The 22,499-nt window shown below is 35.0% G+C and overlaps 1 protein-coding gene across 12 annotated transcripts in view; it reads left to right on the forward strand.

The window, feature by feature from the left end:
• Positions 1-22,499, forward strand: part of HUWE1 (HECT, UBA and WWE domain containing E3 ubiquitin protein ligase 1) — a 138,861-nt gene that overhangs the window by 26,920 nt on the left and 89,442 nt on the right. For all 12 annotated transcript variants that reach the window (XM_032475500.1, XM_032475509.1, XM_032475505.1 and 9 more), the window contains 4 exons: positions 3,203-3,271; positions 7,674-7,772; positions 8,484-8,690; positions 10,064-10,216. In XM_032475500.1, coding sequence (XP_032331391.1) covers positions 3,227-3,271; positions 7,674-7,772; positions 8,484-8,690; positions 10,064-10,216 — 504 coding nt within the window. In that variant the 5' untranslated portion in view covers positions 3,203-3,226. The remainder of the gene's footprint in view (positions 1-3,202; positions 3,272-7,673; positions 7,773-8,483; positions 8,691-10,063; positions 10,217-22,499) is intronic.

Raw genomic sequence — 22,499 nt, forward strand, 5'->3', positions numbered from 1 at the left:
AATCACTTTTCTGCATTAGTTATAGCCAGAGTCTACTGTTTTCAACCCAGCCCCTTGACTGGTACAGAATCATAAGTCTAAATAGTTTTAGTTAAAGTGATACATACTTGTGTGAAGATTTGCCAGTGACCTCATCTGCATTTTTTTAACATTTTTAATTGAGTTATAGTCATTTTACAATGTTGTGTCAAATTCCAGTGTTCATCTACATTTTTTTTTAATCAGTAAAATAGTTGTGAGTTATTTGCACAAGTTAGTGTTCTTGTTTTGGAGGATTGTTTGATTTTTTTCACTGTTGGGTTTTGAGAGTTTTTTTTTTTTTAATATATTCTAGGTAGTATATCTGGTTTGAAAGTATTTTCTCCCAGTGGGTTTTTTAATTTTAATTTTTAGTTATTTTATTTTATTTATTTATTTATTTATTTATTTATTTATTTATTTATTTATTTATTTATTTTAATGGAGGTACTGGGGATTGAACCCAGGACTTCAGGCATGCTAAGCACACGCTCTATCACTGAGCTATACCCCCCTCCCAATAGGTTTTGTGATTTTACATTTAGGTCTATGATTTTTTTTGAGATGTAGTTGACATAAAACATTATATTAGTTTCAGGTGTATAACAAGATAATTACATATTTGTATATGTTGTGGAATAATCACAGTAAATCTAGTTAACATCCACTACCACACAGTTAAAATTTTTTTTCCTATGATAAGAACTTTTAAGGAGGGGAGTAAGTATATAGCTCAACGGCAGAGCGCATGCTTAGTGTGCATAAGGTCCTGGGTTCAATCCCTGGTACCTCCATTAAAAAAAAAAAAAGGACTTTTATGATCTACTCTTAGCAACTTTCAACTATACAATACAGTATTATTAACTGTAGTCATCATGATTGATGTTACGTTCACATGATTTCTTTGTTTTATAACAGGAAGTTTGAGTCTTTTGACTACCTTCATGCATTTCACCTACCCTCACCCCTTGCCTCTGACAAACACCAGTTTGTTTCCTGTGTATATAAGTTCTATTTTTGTTTTGTAGTGGGGGTTGATATTCTACATATAAGTGAGATCATACAGAATTTGTCTTTTCTCTGTCTGGCTTATTTCACTTAGCGTAATGCCCTCAAGGTCCATTAATGTTATTGCAGATGCCAAGATTTCCCTTTTTTAGTGACCTAATAATACTCCATTTTATATATTTTTAAATATATATAGATAAAGGAAATGTGTGTGTGTCTTAAAATTAGATACAGTGATTCTTCTGTCTTCTTTTTCGAAATTGTTTTAGCTGTTGTAGTTCTTTGCCTTTACTGTGTTGATTCCGTGAATATAGTAATATCTCTTCATATATTTAAGTCTTTGATTTTCTAAATCAACATTTTGTTGTTCTCTGCATACAAGTCCTGTACATGCTTCGTTAGATCTATACCTAAGTATTTCATTTTTTTTTGAGCAGTTGTGAGTGGTAGTGTACTTTTTAAGTTTGGAGTCCATATGTCCATTGCCAGTATACAGAAATATGATTGATTTGTATATGTTTATCTTGTATCCTATAACTTTGCTGAGATCATTAATTAGATCTGGGAGGTTTTTTGTAGATTCCTTGGGATTTTCTACTTAGATAATAAAATTAGTAAGAACAGACATCCTTACTTTGTTCCTAATTTTGGAGGGAGAGCATTTGGGTTGTATGGTGTTGGGGCTGACTGCTACTTCCTATAGCAGAGGCAGTTTAATAGCCTCCCTCAAATGACTACAGCCACAATGGTGTGACAGCCACTTGCTCTAAATCATGGGTGTGAAGTTTTATGAGAAAAAGCAAACCTGAGAGTAAGTGTACAAATAGCTTACTTACAGTTTCCACTACTTGGATCAGACTATTGCCAGAATCCTGTTGGCCTCGTTTTAGATATTTGGAAATTGTTGGCAGCAGGCATTTTGTTTATTTTCTACTAGATGCTGGGGTCATTTTTTAAAAAGTAATCTGGAATCACGTACCCTAAACGTGAATCTTAGAGGGGAAACATCTTTTTTCTTCAGAAATGTTTTAGAATATACTCTGGATTTTTCACCAGCTCTGGTTGAATGGATGCCAGCCATATAGGCAAATACGTGTTATTTCCAAAGTACTGAGTGTGTTGGACTAAATTTAGGCCAAAAGCTGCCTAAAGTTTATACTTGTGCTTGGTCAGCTTTATATATTATGCCAGCCTTCTTAGAGGCGGGACATTGATCTCCAGTGACTGCTATGTAGCAAATACATTATTATTAGTAGTAAAGAGCCTGCAGTTCACTTCTACCTCTGCATATGTCCTAGTTGCTAATGAGGGAAACCTTTATTTCTTCCTGTGCCTTGGCCAGGCAGCTTAAAGGACCTGTCTGCCATCAAAGATGACCTAGGCATATAGTATGGGTCTCATCAGACTTGCCCACTTTTGAGCCTTCCAAATTACATGGCCTTAGTAAAAGATTGTGTAAAAGATACAAAAAAGCACAGGTAAGAACAATCATATGTATGTATTCCTTTTGGTTAGTGTTAAGTTAACATTTTATGTATATCCCTTCTAAGCTGTTTTCTTTAGACATAGGTTTATGCTATTCATTTAATTCTGTAACCTTTTTATTTCACCATGAACATCGTTGCTGTTATATAATTGTGTGCAGTATTTTTAACAGTTGTGTAATATTCTGATTTAAACCAATGTTATTTGGGATATTTGAACCTCTTCAATTTTTCACTATTATACATGGTCATGCAATATGGATTCTTGTGATTGAATATTTGTATACATTCTTACGATTTTCTTTGGATAAATTCCCAGAAGTGGTATTGCTAAATTTTCCAGAAAACTGCAGGATATGGTGGAATTTTTCATCCTGAGGTGTGTTAAAAACATTTTACTCTTACTTTCAGGTATGAGTTTGAGAGGTTTGTAAAAATGAGGGTGCATTTTAATTTTGGCTTAAATTGGTTACAGCTTATGTAATATATGGATGTGGGCCAGTTTCATTTGGAGGGATTCTTTACTCCTCCCTGCCTCATAACTGTGCCTCCAAGCTGGCCTGCATCATAACTCCAGAGTTTTACTTAGAGCATTTTGCATCCTCTTCATTCCATATTGTCTTATGTCCAGGTATGTAGAGTTCAAGATTGCAACTTCAAGTTCTCACTTTTGGGGGGGATTTTCTTTTCAGATCATAAACCATAAAATCGAAAACATGAAAGTGGACAGGACTAAACTGAAAAAGACTCCTACTGAGGCTGTAAGTATCCAAAAGTTTGCCTGTTTTTTCATTTCAGAAAAAATCTTTGGCAGTCAGTTCACTCATACTGATCTTCCAGATATATCATCACTTACATATACACAGTGCAGTAAAACAACAACTTGTCTTGAAACAGCCAGATTTTCTTTTGAACTTCCCTTGGTTAAAAAAGTGAATAAACTAGTGACCAATGGAGAGTGAGCACTAAACAATTTGTAGCTGTGTATATCTAAAGTAGGCTGTCTGGCTGCTGTTCCTGTACATTAAAGGCAGTATGGTATAATGGAAAGAGCAGGTGTGTGGATTCAAATTCTGTCAACTTGCAAGATCTTTCTCAATTTTGTTTTCTAGACAAAGTGGTAATACCTTTCTTACTAGATTTCTTGTGAAGATAGTGTTTTAGCTTTCTTTATTACTGATTCTTGATTATACACTTCAGCTTAACCTGTATTAACCTATGTATTAGTTGACTGTGTCAGTTGATCCTATGTCAGCAGTAGAAATCCCAGTTTCTGTCCAATATTCTAGCTTAAATTGCATTCTGAGGTTAAGAAAGTATTGCATTGTTATGATACTCCTGTAGACTCCATGTGTTCAAGGAGCACAGGTTTTGGAAGTACACATGGATTTGAATCTTACAAGATTTTTTGTGTCTGAGAGTTTACTAACTTGCTTGGTTTGCACAGCTATAAAACAGGGTTGATAATTCCTCCCTCCTTGATGTGAGGCAGTTGCTTAGAAAGTATCTGGTGTATAATCAATTAGTTCATTTTTAAAATAAAAACTATAGCTACCTGGCAAGTATCACCCACAGGTGCCACTGTTAACATTCTGCTGTATTTCTCTTTAAAAGATTATTGCATGGGCAGTTCTCCTGCCCTTTTCATTCAGCATTATACTAACGAGTATGAGAAGTGCTGTCTTCCCACATCCTCTTCAACACTGCAGATTATCTCTTAAATTTTTGTTATTGGTGGGGGGGTGGGGAATATTATACTGTTCTAATTTACATGCTTCAATACATATATTTTCAAATTTATTGGCCTTATAATGGTTGCCTACTTGCACTATTTATTTTTTATTTGACATTGAAACATCAGTTTCTTATTGAATGTCATATATTGAGTATATTCATTTTACATACCTGTCGCAGATACTTTCATTTCCTTTTCATTTTGTTTTTTGATGTGTTTTGGCATCTAGAAATTTATGCTCAAATTTTTTGGAAACTGAAGACCAAAAAGGAAACTTGCCTTAAGTCATTAAACTTCCAGAATAATTCAGAGAAATTCAAAATTTTTTTCTTTTACCTAGTAGATTGTTGATAATGGGTTTGTTCTTGGAGTCACACATACAAATTCCTGACTCACAACATTTGATAGTGACTAGAAAATTACTTAGGATAAACTCCTGGAAATGGAATTTTTAGATCATTGATTATGTATGTTTTTAAGGCTTGAAGATGCCTATTTTCCTCAAGCAGCACATCCAGTTTCCCATACTGTGGTCAATACTAGGTATTATTTTTAAGAAAGACACTTAGTTAATTTATTTATTTGCCTTTAGGTCCCCTTCACTCATCTCCCCTACTACCGCCAACTTCTGGCAACCATCAGTCCATTCTCTTTATGAGCTTGGGGTTCTTGTTGTTTGTTTTCTGTTTTTTAAACTCCATATTTAAGTAAGACCATATGGTATTTTCTCTTTATCTGACTTATTTCACTAGAGTAATGCTCTCAGGTTCCATTCATGTTGTCACAAATGGCAAGATTTCATTCTTTTTTATGGCTGAATAGTATTCCATTTTATATACACATAAACACATACCACATCTTCTTTATCCATTCATCCATCAGTGGACACTTAGGGTGTTTCCATAGCTTGGCTGTTATAAATAATGCTGCCATGAACATAGGGGTGCACATATCCTTTGAAATTAGTGTCACATTTTCTTTAGATGAATACCCAGAAGTGGAATTGCTGGATCATATACTAGTTCTATTTTTAAGTTTTTGAGTAACCTCCATACTGTTTTCCTTAATGGCTGTACAAAAAAAGACATTTATTGATCACTTTGTGTATCAGCAGCTATACCAAGGATTTTTTTCCCTAGATTTGATATCTTTATTGGAGCAAATCATAAACCATGGCAGTTGGTATGCAGCATTGAACTGGCAGGTGCTTCCTTTTGCACTACAATGAGTAAGGAAAATCACATTCAGTTTGCATTCATGTAGCAAGGACAAGATGGTAAAGATACACTTTTGTCCCTGATGCATTCTGCAAACTGCAAGGTCCAGAGGGATCTCGATATTCCTCATCAAACAGAACATTGTGCTGGTATGTTAAATTGATGCCATTATGCTAACTGGGTCTTGTGAGCAGAAAACACAAGCACCTTAGATGCCTTAGACATTAATGTGTGCCGGAGAGTACCCTTTGAAGGTTGAGAGCTTACCACATCAGGAAATTAAAGTTATTAGGGGTCCAAAGGTCTGGGAAATATCAAGATTTCCCTTCTAAAGTGACAGGTGAGTTTCTGTACCTTATACCACACGCCATGAAGAAAGAGGAGCAGTATATGTGGTACCTTTTTGAATTTTGGAGCCAGTATATATCACATTTAGGCATACTGTTTTGATTCACTTACTGGATAACTTCTCAAGTGACAGTGAGGTTTGGATCTAGAAAAGAGTCTGCAAAAGGTTCAGGCTGTGATGTAAGCTGCCTTTCTCCATGGACATTATGACCTAGTAGATCCACCTGTGTGACTTAAATGTCAGCTGATACCATGTGATGCCTCTGGCAAGCCCCAAAAGGACAATCGCAGCTAAGACGCCCCCCTCCAAGAGTTTTGGCCGTGCTGTTCTCTGCCAACAGCTTTTCTAACATGCAGAAAAGCAGCTTTTGGCTTATTACTGGACCTTAATAAAGACTGAATGCCTGATTTTGAGATACCAAATGATTACAGGACCCAGATCTTCATCATGAACTGGGTGTTATCTAACCCACAGAATCATAAAATTGGATCTGCATGGTTGCATTCCATTAGAAATCGAAGTGGTATATTTGATAGTAGGCCTGAGTAGGTCCAAAGGGCACAAATGAACTGCATGAGCAGATGATTCAGACTCCCATGTTACCTGTTTCTACTGCTTCACCACCTCAACCTGTATGACTTCAAGGAGAGGAAGAAATTAATTACCTTAATTACCACAGAAATTTGAGGTAGCGCTTAATAATGCTTGCTTTAGAGAGAGAAAAGTTTTCAGACTTAGCTTAAAGAAAAATCATTTGCCCTTAAGCCCCTGTTATTCCACCCATGTTCTGTTTTGGGTGTGAAAAATACCCCTAGTTTAAATCTCAACATTGCTGGATAAATAGGTTGTGTTAGTTCATTTTGCAGAAGAGAATACTTAAGATTCGAAGAGGTTGCTTACCAACTGTCTTAGTTCTAAAGCCCATGCTCTTTGTAATAGTATTCTGTCTTTCCATATTTAAGCTCCTATTATATGAGATAAGTGCTTTATGTATGTGCAAATATTTGAGCTTCACACTTCTGAGGTACTTCTTAGGTCTGTTCTCTTGGTAAGAAAACTGGCTGAGAAGTTGGACTTGCTCGTGCTCAAACAACTTAGCGTCAAGCTAAAAGCTGAACCCAGGTTTGTTTGATTCCAAATCTAGGCCCACTGCCAGGATACTGTACTGCTTTGCAAAGTTAAAGAGCAAGTGTAATTGCTTCCAGCTGCCATACATTAATAGACACGTCTGTCTCCCAGTCCCTATCTCTTCCCACCCCTTTCAGAAAATTTGCTATGACCTCTCAATCCACACCTTGTTACGTGAGAAACAGCCCCTTTCATCAGTAAAAGAGAACAGGAATATATGGAAATAGGAACCCCAAGTAAGGATGGAGTCCTCGTTTTACACAGTTCAGAAGCTCTTTGCCTCCTATAATTGGACAGTTTAATATTGCAGAAAAATATAGCCAGTGCTGATCTTCACCTTTGTGAATTCACTAGGGCTTCGTAGTGTTCCTCTGATTCAGCATTTCTTATCAGGTATTCTGGTTTGCTTTCAGACCATGATACAGATGCCTTCATTTTGTTTTCATTGATTTTAGTTTTTCCTTTATTTCTTTTGTCTGTACTCTTCCAAATAGTTTATCTACATCTACAAGTTTATCCAGGCTAAAATATACAGATGGATTGTTTCATGATAAGATTTCCATATTAATCTCAAGTGATTGTGTGGCAGGTTTCCACTTTTCTTAAGCAGTGCATTCTGTCAAAAGTCAAATTGTTGAGTGTATTGGTGTAAGAGTTTTTTTCTTGTTCTTCCTTTTTGTGTTTCCCTCATACTCCAAAACACCCTTTTGTGAATACCTGTTTGTTTTTCTCAGCCTGCAGACTGCAGGGCCTTAATAGACAAACTCAAAGTTTGTAATGATGAGCAGCTCCTCTTGGAACTGCAGCAGATCAAAACATGGAACATCGGAAAGGTATGTGAACCCATGTTTCCAAAAGATAGGGCTCTCTGGTCTAGTACATCATTTTATATGCTCTCATATGCAATGGGAAACCATAGTAGGGTAGCCTCTTTTAGCAGTTACTTAATAAACATCTAGTATATGCTGGCACAGTGCTAGACTGGTAGCTTTTAGCCTGTGAATGGTTGCCAAGGAAATTTTGTAAGAAATGTAAAAAGAAAATTTTGCTGGCCAAGGATGAGGAATATTTACACAGGTGATGATAAATAATCTCAACCACAAAATTCCTTTAGTTTGACTGTATGCGTTTGAGTTAGTCTCAGGATTTTTATTTTTATTTTAAAAGACTCTTCTTTAGGTAATTCTAAAAATGAACACTTCTGATAAAATGGGTCCTAGCAAAGAAAGTCCTTGTATTTGTAGACCTCAGAGTGCAGCCAGAATTCTCCCTCTGAAGATCTAGTTAGGGGTTTTGTGGTGTCTGCTGGTATTAGCACATACATATTTTGATGAATATAACCATAAACTCAGGTCCTTTTGACTTAGAGTATGATCTTTCTCATATAAGTACTATATTGGTGGAAGATTGAAGAGAAGCAAAAGTGGGAAGTGAACTTATCTAGGTGTCATGCTCAGCAATCTATTGCAGTGAAACTCGGCTACGAAGCACCCACATAGTACTTTTACCTTATTGTATCTTTCTCTTTCTCTTCCCCTCTCCAGTGCGAGTTATATCACTGGGTGGATCTGTTGGACCGCTTCGATGGAATTCTGGCAGATGCTGGACAGACAGTGGAGAATATGTCATGGATGCTTGTGTGTGATAGGCCAGAAAGAGAACAACTGAAAATGCTTCTCTTGGCTGTGTTGAACTTTACAGCCTTGCTCATCGAGTACAGCTTTTCCCGGCATCTGTATAGTTCCATAGAGGTAGGAGAGGTTCAAGCCTATGTGATCTGTTCTTAACTAGAATTGTTCGTGTCCAAAAATAAGGAAATTGCTATTTCTTTCTGATGATTTCTTCTCCTTTTCTTTATGGAGTTCTGGGGTTTTGAGTGTCAAAGACAATGATAGGATGTTTCTTGACTAAAGATACCCTTCACAGGGTTAATCAGAAGGTACTTTACTGTCACCCTGCCTTAGAAGATTCAAGAAATTAATGAGAATGTAATACATGTATTGAACTATTCTTGGGAATCTACAGGAATTGATCTTTGTTCCAGGTTATCAGAGCAGACCTAAATTATACATAGTTTGATTTCCTTGACCCATTACTGTACTCATTGCTCCTCTAAATTTTAATGTGCTTCTTTTCAGTCTGTTCTCCTCGCTCCCCAAAATGTATAATAGCATGCTATGTATTCTTAGAGTAAAGTGGGCACAGAAATCAGTGAACTTTCAAATTGGTCAGAAATCACTATAAGAAGAAACTATCTTCCTTTAGCCTAACTTTAGACTTCTTATCACTATTGCTTTAGTGCCCTGTTATGTGTTAGTTTCCCTGTCTTTATTCAAGAAACAGAATCAGAATAAACAGGTAGAAAGCAAATGGCTTAAGAAGTGAAATAACTACAAATCTAGCACCTGCAGTTTTAAGTGGGCAATGAATAAGCAGTCCGTTGAAATTAAAATAGATAAGCTGCAAAAAGAAATTCAAGGTCTTCTGGATAATCAGCAACCAGAAATACTTTGGTTCATTTCCAGCTAAATTACGTATTGATTTTAACATTGACCAAATGTTTCAATGTATTGGTGAATTTTGATTGTATCAGAAAGCCAAGATAGTCACTCTCAGGTTATTGTTATGTACACTTTATCATAACAGTCATAAATGCCACCAGCTATTGTTATTTTTAGCTTCTATGTGAGGACCCTGTGTTTAACTAATTCCAATTTTGTATTTGTTGTAAAGGATACAGAAGGAGCATAAAATTATCTGAGTTTATACTTTTAGTTTAGTTGGAGACAATTTTCTTGAATTGTTATGTATTAAAATATCACATTTGTCTCTTGTAATCTGTTTCTTCCTATGGAGATACCTATGCAATTTTGAACTACTATTCACTTTCTCTTTTTTACCTTAATTGGGCTTTTCTGGCTTGCTGCCAGATTGTAAGATGCTTGGGGATAAGGTTGTATGTTGTAGGTGCTGAGATATTTATAAATGTTTTTTGTATTGTTAAACTTCTTGATAGCCTTGTAAATGTTGATAAATCTATCATCCATTGGCATTTTAAGGTTTTCAAAGCCTTGTATGCCTGATACCATGAACTTGCACCCCTTTTTTTTTTAATACCCTGCAGCATTTGACAACTTTATTGGCTTCCTCTGATATGCAAGTGGTGCTGGCAGTCCTTAACCTTCTGTATGTATTTAGCAAAAGATCAAACTACATCACACGCCTTGGATCTGATAAGAGAACCCCACTGCTAACCCGGCTGCAGCATTTGGCAGAGGTGAGTCATGGGTGAAGAGTTGAAAGGGCACAAAAATTCCATATTGTTACTTTTCACAAGTGTTTCTTGCAGTGTCAAAATGGATAGGAGTCCCTAAGTTAGCTTTACTGGCCTAATCGAGTAGAACTATTGGGGCTTGTTTAGCTAAGTTCCCCCCAAATCCTAGAAAATATTCTCAATTGTTATGAAGTAATTTTGAGGGATTTTATGAATCTCTTCTCACAAAGGAGAATCTCTCTTTGTTCAAAAACGGTAATTTCTCTTCTGGAAAGAAAGTTTAGAATCAGATTCTACTTCGAGGGAACTACTGAGTGCAATAAAAGATCTGGATTTTGAATCCTGGCCCAGCTTTTTAGCTCTGACATCAATTTTCTCATCTGGGAATTTAGTTATATTTACTGTAACACTTTCAGAATAAAATAAAATATAGGGTACTTAGTGCTGCACTCAGTAATTGGTTTGTGGTGATGGTAATTGTTAATTGAAGGCAAAAGCACTCGTTAAAATTCAGTACAGCCAAACTATCATCCAGTGTTCCTAGAAGCAAGTTGATAATACATACTTGGGTTTGAGAGAGGTAGCCATTGCTAGAAAGCTTTCTTGGAAAAAAATTGGTAGGCTTTTAAAAGCTGAAAAATGCTTACCTCACAAAAATAAAACTCAAAGTTTAGGCTATTTTTAGGTACATGATTACTTAATCATTTTTGTATGATTATAAATGTAACATATATTGTGAAAATTCTAGGACATACAGGAAAGTATAAAGAAAATATTAATCACCTGATACTCATCCAGATGGAGCCTCCTTTAAAATTTGAGCATATTTTCTTCCTGGATTTACAAATATGTATATACAGGCATGCAACCTGTTTTCTTAACATATTGTAAATAATTTCTTATATTATTATGAGAATGGAAGATAGTTGAACATTGAATCCCCAAGTAACATTTAAAAAGAGAAAGAAGAAACATTTGAATAAAATTCAACACATTAATAAAAACTAATACTAACTCTTAGGAAGCCAGGAAAAGAAACTTTGAAGTTATAAATTAGATACTAGAAGTCATAATGGGAAAACTGACGCATATCCATTGAATTCAAAATGCCGCCTATACTTTGGCCACTTAAAGATGTTTATTGTAGTACGAAATCTAACCAATATGGCAAGAAAAATGAACAAGAGAATATCATGTAGAGGGTTATATTGTGACCTATTGGTGGGGAAGGAATTCTTAACTCCAGAGCATAAATCACAGGGTAAAAATTTGAGTTTTATACTACAAAATTAAGATTTCATTTTCAACAAAAAACATCATAGCTCAGTGCTACTCCTAAGGAAGTCACTTACACTGGAATGTAAATCAGCACATTATTTTCTTCATAAAGAAAAATGTCTTTTGAACTAAACAATGTCCTAACTGATGTGGTTGAATAACATTCTGGTGCAAACTTGTTTTGTCACGAACCAATAACACATTCAAGCAATTGGTAGAATAAATAACAGCTGTTCTGTGGACATCATTAAGCGGCACTGCTAAAGACAAACATTAACAGACTGATAATACAGATAAGAAGTGTAGCAATGTTTTAAAATTGAAGAGGGATTGTCAGTGTAGACTATCCAAGGAACTCCTCCAAACCAACAAGGATAAACAGACAAAGGATATGGATAGATAATTCATAGATCAGGGAATCCAGCATGTGAGTAGATGCTCAGACTCATTAGTAATTAAAGAAATACCAATAAAATAAGATAGAGCTTTATAAAATGTATCAGATTAGCAGAAATTAGAAAACTGTAGTGGTAAGTGCTAGGAGGCATGTGAGGCTATAGGAACCCTTTTGTATTGCTCATAGGAGTGTAGACTGGTGCTCCTGGGTATATAGCCCAAAGATGGTATTACTTTATTCCATAAAGTGACATCTGTGAGAATATTGCATCATTGTGGTAGTGAGAAGTTGGAGGCCACCCAGGTGTCCATTATTAGTAGATTGGATAATGTGTGTGCATAACTATGGAATATGTAGCAGTTAGAAGTAGTGGACCAAATAATACACATAGCAATATTGATAGCTTTTAAAGATAATGCCGAGTAGGGGGAAAACATTTTTAAAGATGTTTATTGCTGAGTACCATTTCTGAAACTTAAGAATGTATACACAAAGCAAAATAGAGTTTTAGAAGACAAAAATTAAAGGATAGATACCAGAAATATTGCCTTTGGTGAGGAGAAAGGAATGTGAATGGGCAGTAATTGGACAGATGGCTTATATAAACAAGTAAAAAGAAAATAAAGCCTAACCAGCAGTATTTAAGATCTGTTAGGACAAAACTAAGCCCTTTACTTACAGATTTAAAAGATGGTCTACGTTTGTTAACAGAGACAGACACCATTTTTTGCATAACAAGACTCAATATAGTAGAAGCCCTCTTTGATGCAGTTAGGGTCCAATAGTTGGTAGGTGATTAGAACGTATCAGTTTTTTAAAAACTGAAACACAAATGTCAGTTACCTTACCTGTCTTTCTAATGTAGGGCCAATGACTTGACTTTGAGTAAGAAATAGTCTGTTATCTTGCTTACATGGACTATAATCTGTGATTTCTTTAAAGTGGAGCAACAGTATAAAGGCTTTAGTTTATGAAGGAGCCAAAATACAGAATTGTAAATTTTTAAGATCTACCCTGAATCTCTTTTCCCTAATTTGACACTGTTTTTATTTTAGCATCTTGCCTTTTGGTCTTTGCAAAATATTCAACTTAGTTTGATAATTTCCTTTTTAGTTTGTTGTCATTAAACATAGTATTTAAAATTACATAATTATAGTACACGCAGGTGACATAAATGAGTTTGGGGGCAAACATATCTTACTTGGTACATATACAGTTAACTGGTGGGAGCAAAAGAGTGCCTGCAGCAGGCTGCGTCAGTCAGTATGTTTTACAGAAAGCATGAAGAATACAGTTAATCTGTCAAATTGGTTAAGTGGAGGCCTGTTAAGAACATCATCTGAAAAATGGAAGTGCACAAATATATCTGAGAAAATACTGGTAGAGAGGTAACTATTGCAGAGAACGAAATAACGTAAGCATAGTAATTTTGTTTTTTAATTGTCACAAGAATAGACAAATTTGTCTGCAGGATGAAATCGTAAGCCTCGTGTTACTTATGATCAAAACAGTGGTACAGTTGGCTGTTTGAGGGAAAATGTGTCACACTATTCATATAAATCCTAGAAACATAGAGGTAAAGACAGGCAACTTTTGACATCTTTCATGAGGAAGGATTTCTTAAAGTCAAGAAGCCTAGAAGCCATTTAAAAAATTGACGAACTTCATTATATGAAAATATTAAAACTTCCGTATGATAAGACAGATGACTTCTTAAACTGGAAAAAATATTTGCAATATATAACAAAAGAATAATAAGTATATAAAGAGCTCCTACAAATCAATAAAAATGTAAGTAACCTAGTTTTTAAAAAATGTGTAAGCTTATGAACAGATAATTCACAGAGGAGTATGGAATATTTCTTTAAAATTGGCCAATAAAATATGAAAAGATTACACTAGAAATAATCAGAGGAAATGTATATTAAAGTGAGATTATTTTTAACTGTTTTCTGATGGTAGTTTTTTAGTTACTCAGTTACCCAGTAATGTGAGCCAGTTGTAATATTCACAGATATTAGTGAACTGCACATGTAGCAGCATGTAGCAGCAGTTCTCCAGGAAGACTTATTGAATCAGTTAAAAGCCAGTTGGTTGGCTTTGTGAAGGTCTTGGGCGCTGGTTCTCAAACTTGAGCATGCATGAGAAAGAACTGATTTATTAAAAGAATAGATTGATCTCCCTTCACTGCTCATACCCCTTGACCTCAATCCCACTCTCCAGCCTGCCTTCAGTTTCTGATTCAGTAGACCTATGACAGAGCCAAGTAATGTGCATTGCTAACAAGTTTCCAGGTGATACCAAATAAGCCTGCTGGTCCAGGGACCACACTTTGAGAACCACTGGTCTAGGCTATCCTATTGAGCTAAGTTACAAAATCTTTCCAAATCTCATAGTTCCATCTCAAAGAGCATCAAGACCTTTTTCCTGATGTCTGAATACATACCCATTCTTTAGCAAATCCCATCTAGTGAGGTAGTGTCAAATATGCCATGGTTGATATAAATGTTTTTTATTGGATGTTACTTAATTGCCAGGGTCATACGGTAACCAGGAGGTAGGTAAGGACAGTGAGATTCAGAAGTTACATTACTTTTAGGAAATGCCTTTGGACTTTTAGTCCCTGTTAAAGTGTGAAATATGGTGTCTGCTGTTCCTGTCTTAGACATTTGGAGTTGATTGAGCAGTTTTTTTTTCAAGCCCTCCACTTGGTAACATTCAAGAAGTATATGACTAACCCTGTGCTGGATATAGTATAAAATATGTTCTTTTCTTTAAAAAGCTCACATAGTCGTTGAGAAAGTGATATACGTGCATAATTAAAAGGACCAAGAACTAGCTGGTCTGAGTAGTACTAATAAGTAACCTGGAATCTTAAAAATTTCATAGATTTATCTTGTTGGCTGCAAACAAACATCATAATAAAAACATGTGCTCAATATTTTAAAATTTTAGAAATGTAGAGAAGAAAATTTATCATAATTATGTGTCTGCTCTTAGCATTTTGGTACATTTTCTTAGTCTGTAAGCATATTTCTTTATATAGCTGAGCACATACAGTATATGTAATTTTATACCCTACTTAACATACGAGCATCAGTGTTTTCCCATGTTAACTTTACATAATTTTGTAAGAAATGTTTCTTTGTATTTAATAATGGTAATATCTCAGAAGTACCACATCACAGACTTTCATGAATCAAATTTGGCTTGACATGGTCTTTTAAGGATCCCAGCACACCACAACTTTCTAATCATAGGTGCTTAATTTTTATTAGATCACGAAGATAGAAAGATTTAGTGGTGACAGTAATAGTAGAAGTATTCTAAAACAATTATTTGTGGCAACAGAAGAAATGAAAGTAATTGTGAAGATGTATAACCTTTCAAGTTTACTGTCTTGCAAATTCAGATCCTGGATTTAACTTAACCTGTCACTCCTATGTGGCATCAAATACTTAAATCCCTTATCCTAATGGTTTTCAGCAAATTCTATGTTTCTTCACTGGAAGTCTTTGAATAGCCAAGAAAATACTGAAAATGGAATGATGAAGTACTTTTACTGTTGAGTATTTACCTTTTTATAAAACTATAAGGAATTAAAATAGTGTGGTAATAACAGTGGAAAGTTTCCAGAAATAGATCCAGTGTGTAGGAATCACTACGCTTAATCTAGCTTTTGATTTAAAGTGAGGGACATGTGACTGTTCCTTTCACTTGAATACTTAGAGGCCATTGTAAGTTAATTAATTAAAGTAATTTCAATATTGTTGTGTCTCGGGGAACAGAGAGGCCCAAGGAGAGGGAGAGAGATGGAGGAGCAGCTGGTCAATGGAGCAGTCAGAACACACATTTTTTTCCCATTAAGTTTGCCATCTTACATGGGCATGGTCTGTGGCACCTCAAAACAATGACAATATAACATCAACAATCACTAATCACAGATCATCGTAACAAATATAATAATGACGAAAAGGCTTGAAATATTGCAAGAATTATCAAAATGTGATACAGAGATGTGAAATGAACAAATGCTGTTGGAAAAATGAAAAAAACCAAGACTTGCTCAATGCAGGGTTGCCCCAAACCTTCAATTTGTAAAAGAACACAGTAGCTGTGAAGTGTAATAAAGCAAAGCATAATGCAAAGCTCGGTAAAATGAGGTATGCTTGTGCATAAGCCCAATTTAGAGATAAGGATCAGAGAAATCAAGTTAACTTGTTCTGAGTGTTGTTGAAGATGAACATAATAGCTGTCATAAATCTTTCCCTTTTCACTGATTCCTTCTATCTATATTTGTATATTTTAAAAGAATGAGCATGAGAAAGTAAGAACATGAATTTTTTCTTGTTTGGTGTATCTAAAAGTTCGTCTGTTTTAGCTGATTCTCTAATTCCCTTGTGATTTCTTCTTTTATCCATTGGTTATGAGTATATTGTTTAATTTCCACGTGTTTGTGAATTTTCCAGATTTCCTTCTGTTACGGATTTCTGATTTCTTTCCATTATTTTTGGATATGATACTTTGTATTTTATTCTTTTTAAGTTTCTTGAAGTTTGTGGACAGCCATATGGTCTACACAGAGAGACTATATGTGACTTCAGAAGAATGTGTATTCTCCTGTTGGGTGGATTGTTACATATTGTGTGTGTATATATATATGTCTCTTAAGTCTAGTTGATTTAATGTTTGTCTTCTATTTTCTTGTTTTATCTTTTGTTTTAGTTATTAGTTTTCCCTGTAGATTATAGCTAACATCTTCATTAATGAAAAATTAGTTCAGATTAATACTTAGTTTCAAGATTAGACAAAAATTTTGCGCCTATATAGCTCTGTTATCCCACTTCGTATTGTTGTCCTTTAAACACAGAAAAAGGAGTTAAAAGCCAAGAATACATGAATACTACCTTTTGTATTTACCTGTGTAATTACCTTACTGGTGTTCTTAGTTTCTTCATATGGAGTCAGGTTACTGTCACATGTCCTTTCATTTCAGCCTAAAGGACTCCCTTTTAGCATTTCTTGTAAGCAGGTCTACTAGCAGCAAGCTCTCTCAGCTTTTATCTGAGAAAGTATTGATTTTTCCTAGATTTTGAAAGGATAATTGTGCCAGCTATAGAATTCTGATTGGTAGTTATTTTCTTTTAGCACGTTGAATCTGGCTTCCCACTGCATTCTGGCCTCCGTGGTTTCTGATGAGAAATCAGCTGTTGATCTCACTGAGGATTCCTTGTACAGAACAAGTCACATTTCTCTGGCTGCTTTCAAGATTATTCTCTGTCTTGGCCTTTGAGAGCTTGATTATAATATGTCTTCCTATGTATTTCTGTAGTTTTATCCTGTTGGAATTCATTGAGCTTCTTGGATTTTTAGATTAATGTCTTTTGTCAAACTTGACATTTTGGCCATTTTTTAAATGCTCTCTCTGCCCCTTTTTCTCTCTCTTTGGACTTCCATTATGTATATGTTTGTACACTTGATGAAGTCCTACAGATCTCTTAGACTGTTTATGTTTTTTTCCTATCTGCTCTTCAGACTGAATAATCTGGATTGTTCTATCTTTAGGTTCATTGATTCTGTTTTTCACCTTCCAATATTTATTCTCAAATACCTTTGTCTTAAAATTTGTACAAAAGTAATACATGTTCAGTGTTGAAAATTAAGAAAATACAGAAAATTCTAAAGAAGAAAATAACAATCCTCAACCCACCACCATGTGGAAAAAATAACATGTTTCATATGCTGCTTTTCCACCCATATAACCTATGGTGAGTATTTTCCCACAGCATTAATATTCTTCCAAAATAATCATTTTTAAAGATTGAACAATAGTCTTGGCTTCCAAACCACCCTCCTGGTTCTTGTAGTTCTCCATTCCTGCCTTTCTCTATCTGCTTGAGTGATATGTCCTCCTCTGCTCAGCCTCTGAGTATTAGAGTGGCTCAGGGATCCACCCCAGGCTCTGTCTCTCATCTAGCTACATTCTGCTTAGGTGATCTTACCCAATTTCAATAGATACTTCAATTATAATACATATGTAAAATCAAGCATCTGACCTCAGCTCACATTTCTTTCCCTTAGGCTCAGTCCATTTCAGGTACCTGACATCCTTGCTTTCCTTTACAGTGCCAGGCACACTCTTGCTGCAGGGCCTCTATGCAGCTACATCCCCAGTTGTGTCTATAGCTTAGTCCCTCATCTTCTTTAAGTCTTAAGAGCTAGCATCTCAGTGAAGTCTTCCCTACCATCCTGTTTTAAAATTGGAAGACCTTCTATATTCCCTATCATACTTTACTTCATTTTTTCCTGCTTGCATCTGCTGTTGAACCACTCTAGTGAGTTTTTCATTTCTATTACTATGCTTTTTCTGCTCCAGAATTTCTGTTTGCTTCCTTTTTTTTTTTATAACCTCTAACTCTTTATTGACATTTTTTATTTGATGAGATACCATTCTCATGATTTCCTTTAGTTCTTTATATATGATTTCCTTTAGCTCTTTAAACATATTTTAAATAGTTGATTTAAAGTGTTTGCCTACTAAATCCAATGACTAGACTTCCTCAGGGACAGTTTCTATTAATTTTTCCAGCTTTATGAAGATATAGTTGAAAGAAAACATTGTGTAACCTTAAGGTATGTATTGATGATTTGATAAACTTATATATTGTGAAGTGATTACCACAGTAGGATTAATCTCAACACTATCACTTCACACAGTTACTATTTCCTTTTTATGGTGAGAACATTTAAGATATACTCTCTTAGCAACTTCGAAGTATATAATACAGTATTCTTAACTGTAATCACTATACTATACACTAGACCCCATGATCCTTTTCATATAGCTCGAAGTTTGTACCCTTTGACCAACATGTCCCCATTTTCCCCAACCCCGAGCCCCTGGCAACCACCATTGTATTCTCTGTTTCTGTGCATTCAGCTTTTTTAGATTCCATGTGTAAGTGATACTAGACAGTAATTATCTTTCTCTGACTTATTTCACTTACTAAAATGCCCTCAGGTTCCATCCATGTTGTTGCAAAAGGCAAAATTTCCTTCTTTCTCATGGCTAAAAAGTATTTTGTTGTATATACATAGCACATCTTCTTTATCCATTCATTCATGACACATCTTTATCCATTCATCCATAGACAGACACTTAGGTTGTTTCCATACCACAGCTAGTGTGAATAATTTTACAATGAGTATAGGAGCATAGGTGTCTCTTTGTCCTGATTTCCTTTCCTTTGGATATATAGCCAGAACTGGGATTTTTGGATCATATAGTAGTTCTATTTTTAATTTTTTGAGGAACCTCTATACTGTTATCTGTAGTGACTGAACCAATTTACATTCCCACCAGCAGTACACAAGGGTCCCCCTTTCTACAAATACTCACTAATATTTGTTACCTCATCTTTTTGGAAATAGCTATTCTAACAGGTGTGAGGTGATATCTCATTGTGGTTACATTTTGCATGTCTCTGATGACTAGTGATATTAAGCACTGTTTCTTGTAATTCTTGGCCATTTGTATCTTGTCTTTGGGAAAATTTTCAGTTCCTCTGCCATTTTGAAATCAGATTGTTGTTTTTTGTTAATGAGTTGTATGAGTTCTTATATCTTGGATAGTAATTTCTTATCAGACACAATGGTTTGCAAGTGTTTTCTTCATTCTTCAGCTTGTCTTTTCATTTTGTTGATTATTTCTTTTGCTGATACAGTCTCCTTTATTTTTGCCCTTTTTGCTTTTGGTGTCATATCCAACCAAAACCAATATCAGGGTGCTTTTACCCTATGTTTTCTTATAGGAGTTTTATGGTTTCAGGTCTTAAATTGAAGTCATTGATTCATTGCAAGTTCATTTTTTTAGTGGTGTAAGGTAGGGGTCCAGTTTCATTTTTCTCTATGTTATCAGAAAACTGGTTATCTAGTTTTCCCAGCACCGTTGGGACTATACTTTCCCCATTGATTGTTCTTTGCTCCCTTTTATTAGTTGACTATATAAATGAGGGTTTATTTCTGGGATCTTGATTATTTTTCATTGGTCTGTGTGTGTTCTTATGCTGATAACCACACTGTTTTGATTACTATAGCTTTGTAATGATGTTTGAAATCAGGAAATATGATACTCAGCTTTGTTCTTTTGCAGGATTTCTTTAGCTATTTGGGGTCTTTAGTGGTTCCATTTAAATTTGAGGATTGTTTTTCCTATTTCTAGGGAAAATGTCATTGTAATTTTGATGGTAATTGCAATCTGTAGATTGTTTTCAGTAGTATGGACATTTTAACAATATTAATTCTTCTAGTTCATGAACATAGGATATCTTTCCATTTGTTTGTGTCTTCTTTAATACCTTTCATCAAGTTTTTATAGTTTTCAGTGTACAGATCTTTCACCTCCTTGGTTAAACTTACTTCTAAGTGTTTTACTGTTTTTTTAATGCTATTGTAAATGGAATTGTTTTCTTTTATTTTTTTTTTTCAGATAGTTGTTAGAGTATGACTGATTTCTGCATTTTGTATCTTGCAACTTTACTGAATTTATTAATTCTAATAGTTTCTTGGTGGAGCTTTGAGGGCTTTCTATATATAAGTTTATATCATTTGCAAATGGAGACGTTCTACTTCTTCCTTTTTGAATTGGATACCTTATATTTCTTTTTCTTGTCTAATTTTTCTGGCTAGGACTCCCAGTACTCCGTTGAATAGGAGAGGTTAGAGTGACAAGAACCCTTGTCTTGTTCCTGATCTTGGAGGGAAAGCTTTTAGCCTTTCATCTTTGAGTATAATGTTAGCTATGGGCTTGTCATGTGGCCTTTATTATGTTGAGGTATGTTCCTTCTATACCCCTTTTTTTTAGTTTTTATTATGAAAGGATGCAGAATTTTGTTATTTCTTTTCCTGCAGCTGTTGAGATGACCATGTGGTTTTTGTCTTTCATTCTCTTAATGTGGTATCACATTTATTGATTTGCATGTGTTGAAATATCTTTTCATCTCGGTGATAAATCCCAGTTAATTGTGCTGTATGTTCCTTTCAGTGTGCTGTTGAATTTGGTTTGCTGGTATTTTGCTGAGGAGTTCTGCATCTTTGTTCATCATGGATATTGGCCTTTGGTTTTCTGTTCTTGTAGTATCTTTATCTGGCTTTGTTATCAGGGTAATTCTGGCATTGTAAAACAATTTTGGAAGTGTTCCCTCTTCAATTTTTTGTTAAGGATTTGAGAAGGATTGGTGCTAATTATTCTTTAAATGTTTGAATTCACCAGGGAAACCATTTGGTCCTGGGATTTTCTTTTTGGGATGTTTTTTGATTATTGATTCGGTCTGCTTGCTTGTTACCGGTCTATTCATATTTTCTATTTCTGCTTGCTTGTTACTGGTCTATTCATATTTTCTATTTGTGATTCAGTCTCAGTAGGCTATATATTTCTAGGAATTTATCCAATTCTTCTAGGTTGTCCAGTTTCTTGGCAATTTGTTCATAGTAGTCTCTTAATGACCCTTTATAGCTCTGTGATATCAGTTGTAATGTCTTTTCTTTCATTTCTGATTTTATTTGACTCTTCACTTTTTTTTCCCTCAATCTAGCCAGTTTTGTCTACTTTGTTGGGTAGTTTTTAAAACTGGCTCTTATTTACATCGATCTTTTCTATAGTTTTTCTAGTCTCTGTTTCATTTATTTCTATTCTGAACTTTGTTATTTCCTTCCTTCTACTAACTTTGGGTTTAGTTTGTTCTTCTTTTTCAAGTTCCTTTAGGTATAAAGGTAGGTTGTTTATTTAAGGACTTCTTGTTTCTTCTTGTAGGTATTTATCCCTGTATACTTCCCTCTTAGAACTGCTCTTGGTGCATCCCATTAGTTTTGGTGTATTTGTGGGAGAGGATGAGCTATGATGCATCCTTCTATTCCACCATCTTGGTAGTCCCCACCATCCCATTAGTTTTGGTAAGTTGTATTTCCATCTTCATTTGTCTCAAGATGTTTTGAGTTTCCGTTTTGGTTTCTTATTTTGATCCATTGATTGTTTACAAGTGTATTGTTTAATTTCCACATCCTTGTGAACTTTTCCAGTTTCCTTCCTGTTATTGATTTCCAGTTCATACTATTGGAGTCCAGAAGGATACTTGGTATGATTTCAGTCTTAAATTTGCTAAGATTTGTCTTGTGACCTTGTCATATAATCTGAGAGAATGATCCACGTGGGTTTGAGAAGAGTGTATTCTGCTGTTGGATAAAATGTTATGTATATGCTTAGTAGATCCATTGGTCTAAAGTATAGTTTGAGTCCAGTGTTTCCTCGTCCACTGTTTCCATTTTGATTTTTCTCTTGGTACAATCTATCTATTGTTGAAAGTGGAATATTGACATCCCCTATTATTATTGTATTGTTGTCTGTTTCTCCCTTCATATCTGTTGGTATTTGCTTAATATATTTAGATGCTCCAATATTGTGTGCATATAGTTTACAATTGTTATATCCTCTTTGAATTTACCCCTTTATCATTATATAATGACCGTCTTTGCATCCTGTTACAGGTTTTGAGTCAAATCCTGTTTTGTCTGATATGAGTATAACTACCTCTGTTCCTCTTTTGGTTTCCATTT

Source organism: Camelus ferus, chromosome X (assembly GCF_009834535.1).
Source record: "Camelus ferus isolate YT-003-E chromosome X, BCGSAC_Cfer_1.0, whole genome shotgun sequence".
NCBI classification, from domain to species: domain Eukaryota; kingdom Metazoa; phylum Chordata; class Mammalia; order Artiodactyla; family Camelidae; genus Camelus; species Camelus ferus.